This window comes from Mastacembelus armatus, chromosome 16 (genome assembly GCF_900324485.2).
Source record: "Mastacembelus armatus chromosome 16, fMasArm1.2, whole genome shotgun sequence".
Taxonomy (NCBI): domain Eukaryota; kingdom Metazoa; phylum Chordata; class Actinopteri; order Synbranchiformes; family Mastacembelidae; genus Mastacembelus; species Mastacembelus armatus.
In genome coordinates, this window is record NC_046648.1 from 16,786,471 (window position 1) to 16,798,402 (window position 11,932).

Genomic DNA, 11,932 nt, shown 5'->3' on the forward strand with positions numbered 1-11,932 from the left:
TGTCATTCAAGAAATCATGATGGAAAACACATTCCTATGGACACGGTCTGCAATTGTTCATTTAGGAGATGGGAGGTCATATATATTTATACATACATGCCATACATTTATACCATGAAAGAAATTATTACCAATCTCAATGCAGGGTCAGGAGATAAAGGAAAAATATGTGCAACAGTCTCAAGAGATAATACCTAATACCCGTTTCCAGTTCACATTTAACAAAGAAAATCTGTACAAAGCTTTGAAACCAGCCATGCTATTAATTAAACCTCATGACCAAAAGATGTATGACAGAAAGGCCCAGTGCCCTTTTGGTGGAATGGAGATGTGAATAAATATTCAACATGTTGAACTAGCAGTAGAAATTACACAGAGCAGTTTGTCAGTGAAACCGAATGGATTGTGCAAAGGTAAAAATGATCTACAATCAGGTAGCTGAATTACTGAGCCAGTATACAGCATTGATATAAAAATCTAATTAAGGCACACAGCAATGCATCATACCACATTTGGACAATCCAGTCAAAAAAATAGATGAGGTCAACAAGGATGGAAGAGAATATATATAATTTTTAGAGGATACTTTTATTGCTGCAGTATGGAGACGAGGTTTCATTCAGTTCAATGAAAGCACCATTTCCAGTGTTACTGTACGTTTTGTTAGTGAATAGTTTGTTTCATATGCACCTTATTCCAAAGGATGTCAGAGGGCAGGACTCGGTACAGAGGGAGTGTGATTCTGCCAGATGATCATGTGACTACGCTCAGACCGCTGGGGCGTAGCTTGGGACAACTCAACCGATCTGTCACTCACATCGTCTCCTGGAAAAGTTGATGGCTCAATTAGTCATTCTAACGGTGAATCAACAGGCAGTGCTGAATTGATCTAATGCATCACATAGATTTAAGTTATTGGATACTGCAACTGCACTTTTCAGTTCTTCAGCTCACCAATCCGGAAGTTGATGTAGCCCTCTCCTCCACTGAGGATGAGCTGAGAGGTAGTGACAGTGCTGCTGCCAGGAGAGGTCATCAAACAACCTGTGAGGTAAAAATGATCACATGGTCAACAAATACAGTATGGTACTGTACTCTGAATTACTCCTAAAATTAAGTTATTTTAAATGTTTAGCGTGTTAGTGTCTATTTCTTACCAGGTGCAGAGATAATGAATCGGACAGCTTGTCTGTGTCCATGGTAACACAGCTGGGCTGATGCAATGGAACAATACGGGATGGAAATAGCTTCTGATGCTGTGAACAGTAATTGATATTGTGAATACTTGATAGGACACGTATGGTGCATAATTCTGACAACATAAAAATCAAGTACTCAGGCTTAATAGAACTCACTTATTGATAATGGGATTGAGAAAATGGCACCACCTCCAGTGCCGACCCAGAGACGGCCAGAAATGACTGTAAGTGAAGAGATCTGGAGAGGTGATAGTGTCAGGAAGGGTTGGCCTAAACAGGGGGATGGGAGTATGTTAGCAGAGCTGCATAAAAGACTGACAACTAATATTCATTTCATTTCAGAATGGGTATAAACATTAATTCCAGCATATGTAGGTCTCTGACTTTTAATTCCTGGGTCCAAACAGCTACTGCTGTTTTTCAAAAAAATTTTTTTTTTCATTTCAATTCAATTCAGTTTATTTGTATAGCACCAAACATCCAGCAGAACTGGGCTCATCTTGGGTGGCACACCATTTTGAGCCTAAACAGTCCTAAACATTTTCTGTTTATAAAGCAACTAGAGTCATACTATACGGGTAAATGCGTTATTGAATTCTAAAAGTGACTGGTAATAATAAAAAATATCCAATTTTAGCACCTAATGTTTTCGTGACCAAAGAGGTTATATCGACTTCCTGTAGTGGCCGGCCAGTGGACCAGTCAAACAGCCTGAGGATTGGGTCGAGCCGGCAGGATGTCCAAACACCACTTCCAGCAGCACACAGGAAACGAACCTGCTGCTCACTGCGTTCAGAGACTGAGAATATGTGCTGTAAAGTAAGACGACAGTTGATAATTGTGTGTTTAAGATGGTATGAGCATAAGACAAAACAACACACCCTAGTTTCTTACCTCAACATTCTTGCTGTTAATGTCAACTACATGAACTCTGTTCCAATATCCCACCCACAAGTGGCCACTTTTTGCAAGGCAGCAGCGAATGGGCTGTAAAGGGTTTGATCCAAGCGGCATCACTGAGTGTGACTGCAAATTCCAACCACCTGTCAATCACAGCACTCATTACGTCTTAGGCATCAAGCATCAACTTCAAAGGGGAAACAGATTAGCTGAAATATACAGTGACTTTGGAAATGATTAAGACCACTTGACTTTTTGCAAACTTTGTGCTGTGGACTTAATTTTAAAATGAATCAAATTCCCATTTTGGTCTACATTCAATTGCCCGTAATAACAAAATTAACATCTTTCACATTTACAAATGAATTGATATCATTCCTTTATTAAATCCTTACTTCTGGTATTTTTATCTAAGGTAAACTAAACATGATGCACCTGGATTGGCACAACAAAGTCTGAATATTTTGTACGTTACAAGAGATTTTTAATACATTTTCAAACATTTAACTCAATTTTAGCTATTAAAAATTAAATTGAAAAGACAAAGTGTGCAAAAGTGAAGCAGTCTGAATAATTAAATTCATTTAAAAAGGTATTACCTGAACTGTGTGAGAAAATGGCTAATGTCCCATCAGCTAAACCAGCTATGACTTGACCCTGGGAGTACCTGTGATATTGAGTCAAAGAAAAGTTCCTTAGTCATCTAATTTAATGCAATTGTACATTACAGCAGCCACTAATTAAATGTAAAAATGTAAACAGTTCAAACACAGAGCAGACAACTCACGTGAGTGAATGAACACCTTCTGAGAGGGAAACAGACTGCAGACAGCGCCTCCTGCCAGCAGAGGCTGAGTGTACCAGTATACTGTGAGACAGAAGAAAAGGTCACAATGCATTGACACCGAGTATCTTATTCACTGACAGCATTATTTGCTGAAGTGAGCTGGTATTCAACAAACACTACCTTCCTTCCTGAGTTCCTATCCACACAGTTCCTGCAGTGTCACCTGACAAAACAAGACCAGAAAGATTGTGTCAAAGGAAAAGCCAAGTAAGCAGTGTTGACCTTTCACTGTTTCCTGTTCATTTTCAGTATGATCTGAGAGAATAATGCAAGTATAGAAACAGACAAATCGAATTGAGGCAGCTGTCGCAGCCCATTGTACTGGCACTGACCTATGGGAGGCACAGCAGCGATGCAAAGTGCAGGAGCTGTGGGTGGCAGGCTGAACTGATCCAGTACTGTGTTGGACCGTGCTGGATCAATCACTGCAATATCACTGCTGGAGGCAGGGCCAGAAACTACCCACACAGAACACTGCCAAAGAGGGACAAATATGGAGTTTAGAGAAATGAGTGGCAAGAAACAACTTGTGCAACCCTGGGCATTGTTAGTTATGGGGGGATGGCATTGGACACGGTAATTAGCATGTGACAACCAGCTGTTATTTAACCAGGGTAATGACAGGCTTACCGTGGCTTCTCCTGAGATCTCAGGTGTGACTGCAACTGCACAGTTCAGCTGAAGAAAAGCATATGTTGGAATAATTGTTTAATACACCACAGGTAAAAGAGTTTTATAGGTTTATATGAAGTTGGACCTACCTTAGCAATGGAGTCTCTTTGGTCTAACAGTCTGAGCTGAACCAGAACAGGCACATCTTTAGGCTCTGGGACAGATTCATGGGACCCCTGTAATAATGACATTTAATGACTAATTGAAATGTTTACCTGGGCAAGAGTCATTCTCTGAGATAAGTTTCAGATGTTGTTAATAGTGAAATGGATTAAAGGCAGAGTATTTCCCAGTTAAGGGGAACTTTTAGACCATTTTTCATGCACTCTTCTTTATTCTCTTTAAATTATTCTCTTTTATTTGTGCCTATGAAGGTGGTTCAGCTACCTGTGTATTTGCCAGTGGCACGCTCCAGCCGTGTATCTGCTTTTTTCCTAGAGTTTCCCAAACTTGGGAGCGAATTTCTCTGTAGAGTTCTCTCCTTCTGACACGTGGTGAGGGAGCAGTGGGAGAAGACGATCTAGAGATAAAGTTTCTGGTTTTAATCAGCTTGACTAAACAATTAACAAAACAAGCAATTAGTTGCAAATAATTATGTAAATGACCAGAAAAAAAAAATGGACTTACTCAGCCTGAGTCTGTCTGACAGCTGGTTGTTGCGGAGACCCCAGAGGAGAGACACTGAGTGATGGAGAAGCCGGCACAGCGAATGCAGAAGCCGGAGCTGGGATTAAGGGTTCCTTGGTCAGGCCAAAGAAGCGGTTGAACCTTCATCATGAAAACAATTGACAAAATATCACACACATCATGAACCCCTTGAGTACAGCATATTGCCAAATTAGCACTTAATTGTCCCATTTACTTTAGTCTTTCTGTCTTGTTGCTTACTGCCAACTGGCTTTACTAACTGATCCAGCAAGAGTGAGAAAACAAATATTCTTCCCTCTTAAGCAAGAATTGCTCAGTGACACTGTTTACCTTGTCAAACACAATGCTCAGGCTGGTCTACAGCAATACTAAGCCTTTAACCTTTCATGTAACTCTACCAGGCTCTCACTACCTGCATATTTAAAGTACTTCTAAATAAATTGGCCCTTCTATGATAGTATTTTTAATAACTGGATCATTAACAGGTCAAAAAAACCTGTGGCAAATGTCACATGTTGGTATGTCAATGTGATGCTGCATTCACCTAAATACAACATACTGCTTTATGCATTATTGTGTTGCTTTAAGGGACCCTCTCTACAATTAAAATATTTCAGCATGTCAGTGCAGCTTTATTCTGGGGCTGCTGTATTCTCTGGGTCAGAGCAGAACAGTACCAGGTCACCTCTGTTGAAACAAAGCTTTGCTGACATGGTGGTATGACAATATTTAATAATATGACTCCAGATAAGAGAGAAGGAAAACACTTACTTTCTCCAAACACTTGAGCGCTTGTCCTCTGTTAACTTCACTTCCTTTGCGGCTCTATTACAAAAGCAATTGCATGAAAAAAAAAAAAAGGTAAGTGTTAGAGGCTGTGTTAGACCAAATTTTATACTCTCTTTGAACAGGCGTCAACTTTAGAGTGAGTAAAATAATAACAGAAAAAAAAAACCTACATGCTGCTGTTTCAATTTCGTAGTAAAGTTACCTGAGTGTCTCATTACGTCTCATTGCTTCCTGCAGCTCAAACAGACGTTGTTTATATTGGTTCTTCTCCATGACTACACGAGCCATTTCAGAGCGTGAAAAGTGCCGCATGGATGTTGGTAGAGATGCCTGTTGAATGTATAAACAACGTATTAAATGGGGCACATGGGCCATTAAGCAGTTAATGAATATGAAGACAGTGTAGTGCTACTAGTGCACTTTATATTGCAGCATTTATGTTTGTGCTACAGTAGATGAAAGCTTGAAAATAACATCTCCTTACATCAGGATTCTCTGATTGAAACGCTTCCAGTTCTTTCCGAAGTCTTTGAAAAAGAGCAGATATAAAGGACAAAGTTGTGTTAACTTTAAGAACTGATGAGCTTTAAAAATATGGAAAATATCTAGAACAATCTTCTGCACCTCTTAGATTCCTCCTCCTTCTCCTTTATTCGCCCCTCTAATCGTGACACCGTTTCCTGAAGAGAGGTCACTTCCAGTGTAAGAGCCGAACGGTCATCAATCAGCTCCACTACCCGAGATATCAAAGCCTTACGGGCAGCATCTGCCAGCTCACTGAAAGGAATACAAAACATAAACATTTTGAGATTGTGAAGAAATCGACAACAGTTCCAACAAATTGGTGATTGTAATATTTTCCCCTCTTAATAGTTTCTACTGAAGTAAAAGGCACAAGTATTTGGAAATTCCCTCGTACACCAAAACATCATAACAAGACAGTGAAATTAAAATAGGACTCACTGGGTGACTTTCAGTTCCTCATACTGAGAAAGAATCTCCTCAAACTGGTCTGTACTGCCTAGACAGAAAAGATGATTTGAAAGTCTTAACCACAGTGACACACTTGGTATAATGGCAGTAACACAGATTAGGTAGAAATGGTATTATTTATTGTGCATTCACATCCAAGAAAATGTGACTCTGTAAGGAATGGTGCAGAATGGTAAAAAGGGAACTGAAGTTATGAAACTAGAGCAGGAAACATTTAGTTGCATTCAGTGTTAGTGGGGTATAAATAGCTTCTCACCATTGCTAGCTTAGACTTAGAAACCAAGCTTTTTTTTCACCTCCAGTGTCTGTGATCACTTTGTGCCAGTGATCACATTCTTTGTGGTTTGATGCAACCTTATAACAGCACAGTGACCATTACTGAGGTATTTATTTGTTTCTCTAGCCAGATCAGGGGGTCACACAACAATAACTAGATAATTACTGGGCGTTTTGTAAATGTTTATCAAACTTCAGGTTAAAATAAACAGAAAGTACATGATTTGTGAAACTGATCTTATTCCTTACACAAATTTACCTCTGACACTAGCCCCTCGGTCTACACTCTCCACATAGTCCCGACTCAGCTCTGACAGTTCAGAGTAGACAGAGTCAGTGTTGCGCAGCTCCCACTCCATACTATCATCTTCCTCGACCTCATCCTCTTCCTTATCTTTTTCCTGCATCTCTGCTCCCTTCCTCTCTTCTGCTTTCCGTTCCTTCTCTCCCTCCTCCTCCTCCTCCTCTACCTCCTTCATTTCGAGCTCCAAACTGGTGTCCAGTTCTTCCTTCTGTGGCTCCTCTTTGTTAGGTCGAACCGGGGTGCTGGTGCTGCTAATGAGGAAGCCAAAATAAAAGAGTGAGAAATGTGAGAAAATGTCTGATGAATGTGCACAAGCATGTCAACCAGCTACAGAGAGTTTAATCTGAGTTAATGATTAGAGCCCATTTTGCATACTTTCCATGCAAGACCTCCAAAAGACACATACTCTTTAATGGTTTCGGATTATTACCTTGTATCCAGACAGCCATGAAACTGTGCCAGTTCAGGTGTGGAGTTTATGATGTAACTGACAAACTGATCTTCAGTGGAGTCTGCTGTAATGTCAACAGGCTTTTCTTCCTTGCTTACCAGCTCTTCCAAACTTGGGGGTCCAGACTGTGAATGTGGTCTTTGAATTATCTATTTACAAAAAAAAAAAAAAATCAGGAAACAGATACATCTTTGACAAAATCTTGTATTAAACATGTTCAAAATAAAGATATGTGGAGTGAGAGTCTCTTTACCTTTTCATTAACACTCAATTCTGACAAGACTTGACTGGACAGAAAGTCTGCATTCTTGGGACGCACATGATTCCTAAATTAAGTCACATGAATAAACAGAAAGTGTGTCTGGTAGTGTACACATGCTTTACCTATACAGTATAAGAAATTAGTTAGTTTACGTTAAAAGAGTGGTAAGTAAAAGCAACCTTAAAGGAGAATCTCTTTCAGAATCCTTCCTCTTTTCCAAAAGATCCCGATATGTGTGAGACAACTAGAGAAGAGAATATCAGTGTTATCTAAGAAACAGAATAATGACCAAATATGGTATAATATGCTGTTTAAAACGTGCTTGCATAGCAAACAAGTTTTTAAACTAAAAAGCAGTATCTGACCTTGTTGTGAGTGTGTCTCAGGGTGCTCAGTTCTCGACTTTGAGCTGCTTTCTGCTCCTCTAATGACACCACTGCAAGAAAACAAAATAAATATGGTTCGAGTTTTTCTAATGATGAATGAAACTCTCATGGGAAAAAGACTGAAAAATGAAAAGAACTAATACATGTGAAACACATGACTAATGTGCATTTGTCGCCGTTAATAATCACATTGATCAGCTTGCGCTCTTGCTTTCTTCTCTAGCTCTCTCTCTCGCCGTTCTCTCTCCCTTTCCCTCCCCTTCATGGCTCTCCGCTCCTGTTCAATTTGGTCATCCAGCTCCAGATACCGCTTTAAAAAAAAAAAAAAAAAAAAACAAACAAAAGATTTAACAAGTCTCAGCAGAACCACCTAACTGTACAGCATTTTAAAGAAAGGTTTCAAAATATGCAATCTGCAGTAGAGCATATTATCAACATTTTCAAATACCCATCCACCCTCACCTCCTGACTTTCTTTCCTCAGTGCTTTCTCTGCTAGATATCGCTCCAGCAGCTCTTCTCGTTCAGCTTTCTCCCTCTCCACTTCCTCCTCCCTGTCTCTCAGCTGGGCTTTACAGCTGGCGAGCCCCTCCAGGACCCACACAAATATGGGTACCAGTGACTCCACCACACCTTCCCCATGGGTTTCAATAACAGTCTGTGAAAGGGGGAAGCAGCAGAGTGTGCGGTCCTAATATGTATGGCCACATGTAAACAGTAATTAAATTTAGAAAACATTGGAATGTTTTTTCTCTGAAACAATAAGAAACTGCTGTACCTGTAGCTCCGAATACAGTTTTCCTGCTTCATCACTCACAATGTTGGGATCTAGCTCCACCTCCCCTATTCCACTAAGCACTCTCTCGTTGCAGTCCATCAGCCACTTATTTTTTTTTCTGCTGTATTAACTGTCAAAATGGTTTCTTGGAATCAAGGCCAAAGATAAATTATTTAAAAAAATATGAGCCAATTCTCTGGCAAAAAGTTTTTTTTTTTTTTTTTTTTACTATAAATCCTCATTAACTAATATCTAAGTTAATTTAACATTTCTGCCGTCACCAGCCCCACTCATCCTCAGTATCTTTATGTCCCATTTGTACTCGATAAGGGCAGCATCCTCACAGTGAAATCAGCTAGCTATTCTACAGGGTAAAGTTTATCTGATGTCAGGGGATGTTTTCATGTCCATCCTAGAAAAGAAGAAAACATAATAATAATCAAGCTCTTCCACAGCAAAACTAGGTTTAATTGCAAAAAAGTCCCTCAGCGGCTTTGTGCAATATTTGAGCTTAGACATTCAGTCTTGCCTTCCAAATAATTACTGCAAGGGGATAATTGTTTGAACATGTTGATATGGTTTTCTGCTATGAGAATTTATGATTACCATGGTTTGTTTGTAAGCAAACAAAAGTACTACTCAGCAAGGATGAAATATAAATTTCAATGGTTGACTTAAAGTCAGGATAAACACTATAATCCATTAATGATCAGTAATTTGCTAGTGTTCAGGTTTGCACAGGAATGTAAACATAGTTTTTAAATTAAACTAAGTTGTAAATTAAGCCTGGATGGATTTGGTTTTAAAGCCTTCTTTTTTAAAGCTGGTTTTTAAAACAGTAATTTAAAGAGTTAAATGCACAACTTTTAGCACAATGTATCAGAACAGCTGAAACTGAATGGACAGAAAGTTATTCAGCACAAGTTTTGAAATTAATCATTTAAACAAAAATTCCAAACTTCACTTGGTTTTGTGATAGTAAACATGTTTCTGGTCACGCAAAACTATTTCTTCATTTATCAATTAAATCCTTTGCCAATCAAATGACAAAAAGACAAAAATGCTAACAGCCAGAGATAACATATACAAATTGCTTGTTTGTTTTTTGTTTGTTTGTTTGATTGATTTCTGGGAATCAGCTTAAACACAAAGAAAATCCGTATGTTATCAAACAAGACAAACAAGGAGCAAATCATCACATTTGAGAAGCTGGAAATAATGAATTTCCAATATTATTCTTGAAAAGTGATTAATGGTTGCAGATTATTTCCTGTCAGTCGACTAATCGATTAACTGATTCATTCTTTCAGTTGCACCCAAAACAAGCAACCTCAATATGCCATCTTGAGTTTCAGGGGGGTTATTGTGTACAGCTTTCAGGTGGTTAACTGATAATGAAATTAATTATTAGTGGGAGTCTCAGTCACCACTACATATTAGGCAACGCGTGTAGCGTCAAAGTTGCATGTCATGGTTTTTTACGATTGGCTTTTGGCTTTACAGTCTCCCAGTGGTGCTTTATAGAGCCTACGTATTTCAACATAACGTGACTTATGACAGAAGCAGTGTGCCTATATGTTAAATGTGTATATATGGCTAAAATGGATTACCTTTATGTAATGAGAGACATCAAACGTGTGTGAAAAAAGCAGCACTCAGAAATGGTAAGCACTAACAAACTAGCCTTCTTGGTTAGCTAGAAGGAAGACAGAGCTTTGAAAACGACACATTTGTACTGCCGTACTGGATAAATAAATAAGTAACATGAGTGACACCTTGAGAGAAGGGTTATAAAGTTGAGGCTTAACCAAACAAAAACAAAAAAACAAGGCGAGTCGTTACCGCGTGTCGTCTAACAAACTCACCTTAGCAGATGATTCCTGGGTAGTTTTTCGTTTTACTGCCAAAATACAAAACTTCAAGTCGTTTTTTCTTCGGGACGATATCAATTACACATAAACGAGTTTAAAGAAGGAGGTGTTGTTTGATTCTGACGTGTCCAGACACGTCGCCTGTGTAACCAATCAGAGTTCTGCAATTGTCAAAAACAACCAATAGACAAGAAGGAGAGGCGGGACATGGGCAGTTTTGTTTTTAGAAGGAGGAATAAAGCTTCCTGTAACTTGAACGACGACACGTGATCAAGGAGGTTGTCAGGTGATCTGAATAAAGCACGGCCAAGTCTGGTACATGTGAAAATACCTCACATACCTGACAACATAGATAAATTCACTTCGGTCCCGCATGGGGGCGTCTAACCCGCTGCCATGTTGCCTGGCAGGTGATAGTTGTATTACAATAAGCAACAAGAGCTAGTTACTTAAAATAATAATAGCAAAACTACACGAAATTATACTATGCTAATACTTCATTATATGTCATATAATGGAGTTATTTTTTTCCCTATTGCATAGGACTGCAACTATGTTTTTTGTTGCCATTCAATGCTGATTATTTTATAGATTAACTAGGCCTACCTAATTATTTGGTTTGTAAATACAACACAGAATCTTTGATTATCTAACCCCCAAAGTGACACAATGGGTATTTAGTCTGAATAATTAAAAACAAAAATATTGAAAATAAATAGTTGAACAATGAACTGTTTTGGCTCTACAAACTATTGGGCACTTTCATGTTTACTTAATTTATAGCAAAGCATAATATGTATTTATAACTATTATTTATTCCTATGTTTTAGATGCAAAGGCAGTGTGTGAAGTGTGTGAACTAGTAAACTAATAAACTATCAAATAAACACAGAAAGTACAATATTTTTCTCTAAATGTAGTGGATTAGAAGTATAAAGTGGCATGAAATGAAAATACTTAAGTACAAGTACCTTAGATTTTTTTCACAGGACAGTGGGGTATTTAAGTAAATGAATTTAGCTATATTTCACCACTGATGATTAATATTAGTAGGAAATTATTTAAGTGTGAATCGAAAGGTACTGGAGACAGAACTTTATGTTTTTAGAGGCATTTCTGCAGAAACATCTGTCTTTACTAAAATGTATTTGGAAAAATTCATGTGAATATAGGTTAAACAAGATGTGAAGTTAATATTTCACATAGTAAGGCACTGCTGGTCAAAACAGTTTTTTTGTAATTAATTAAGGTGAGGAATGCCATTGGATGAAGTGGTCTACAGTTTGTTTTTCTTCCAGCAGATGGAGGTACTAATACATTGCTCTCTCTCCCCTCCTTCTTCCTTTTCTTCCTGTTGATTTCTGTTGATGTTGTTTTCTGTTCTCTTGACCAACCCTCAGAAGATAAAATCCTGTCCTGCTTTCCTGAAGGGACTTCTTCCTCTCTCCCTCTCTGCATTGGCATTACACCGAATAAGAACATGTTTTACAACTTCCAAATCCTCTGTGAGACAGATTTACATAAATGTAATTTACCTCACAAAATTTATTGTTAGTT

General features: G+C 38.5%; 1 protein-coding gene across 4 annotated transcripts; it reads right to left on the reverse strand.

Annotated features, from left to right (window-relative positions):
* Nucleotides 1-569: 569 nt before the first annotated feature.
* LOC113136309 (C-Jun-amino-terminal kinase-interacting protein 4) lies at nt 570-10,505 on the reverse strand. 4 transcript variants are annotated; one of them, XM_026316995.1, is made up of 28 exons: nt 10,370-10,505; nt 8,505-8,916; nt 8,190-8,384; nt 7,917-8,037; nt 7,707-7,777; nt 7,521-7,585; nt 7,333-7,405; nt 7,059-7,228; nt 6,584-6,876; nt 6,019-6,076; nt 5,680-5,832; nt 5,540-5,582; nt 5,258-5,385; nt 5,038-5,091; nt 4,246-4,386; nt 4,006-4,138; nt 3,708-3,794; nt 3,577-3,624; nt 3,279-3,420; nt 3,067-3,109; nt 2,887-2,967; nt 2,699-2,766; nt 2,094-2,242; nt 1,840-2,011; nt 1,356-1,469; nt 1,158-1,256; nt 955-1,044; nt 570-825 (listed from the first exon to the last, which is right to left on the reverse strand). In XM_026316995.1, exons 2-28 carry the CDS (start codon nt 8,601-8,603, stop codon nt 707-709), a joined length of 3,009 nt encoding a protein of 1,002 aa, XP_026172780.1. In that variant the 5' UTR covers nt 8,604-8,916; nt 10,370-10,505; the 3' UTR covers nt 570-706. The 4 variants fall into 4 exon arrangements, with proteins under 4 accessions (XP_026172780.1, XP_026172779.1, XP_026172778.1 ...); XM_026316994.1 differs by having other exon boundaries at nt 6,584-6,879; XM_026316993.1 differs by having other exon boundaries at nt 6,584-6,885.
* Nucleotides 10,506-11,932: the final 1,427 nt, after the last annotated feature.

What these genes read in the sequence shown, in the direction of transcription:
- LOC113136309 (XM_026316993.1), bottom strand. Translation starts at nt 8,603, where the DNA reads ATGGACTGCAACGAGAGAGTGCTTAGTGGAATAGGGGAGGTGGAGCTA. An exon ending in GAAAGAGATTCTCCTTTAAG is followed by an intron (nt 7,406 to 7,520) that starts GTTGCTTTTACT and finishes GACTTAATTTAG; the next exon opens with GAATCATGTGCGTCCCAAGA. An exon ending in GAGGAACTGAAAGTCACCCA is followed by an intron (nt 5,833 to 6,018) that starts GTGAGTCCTATT and finishes TATTCCTTTCAG; the next exon opens with TGAGCTGGCAGATGCTGCCC.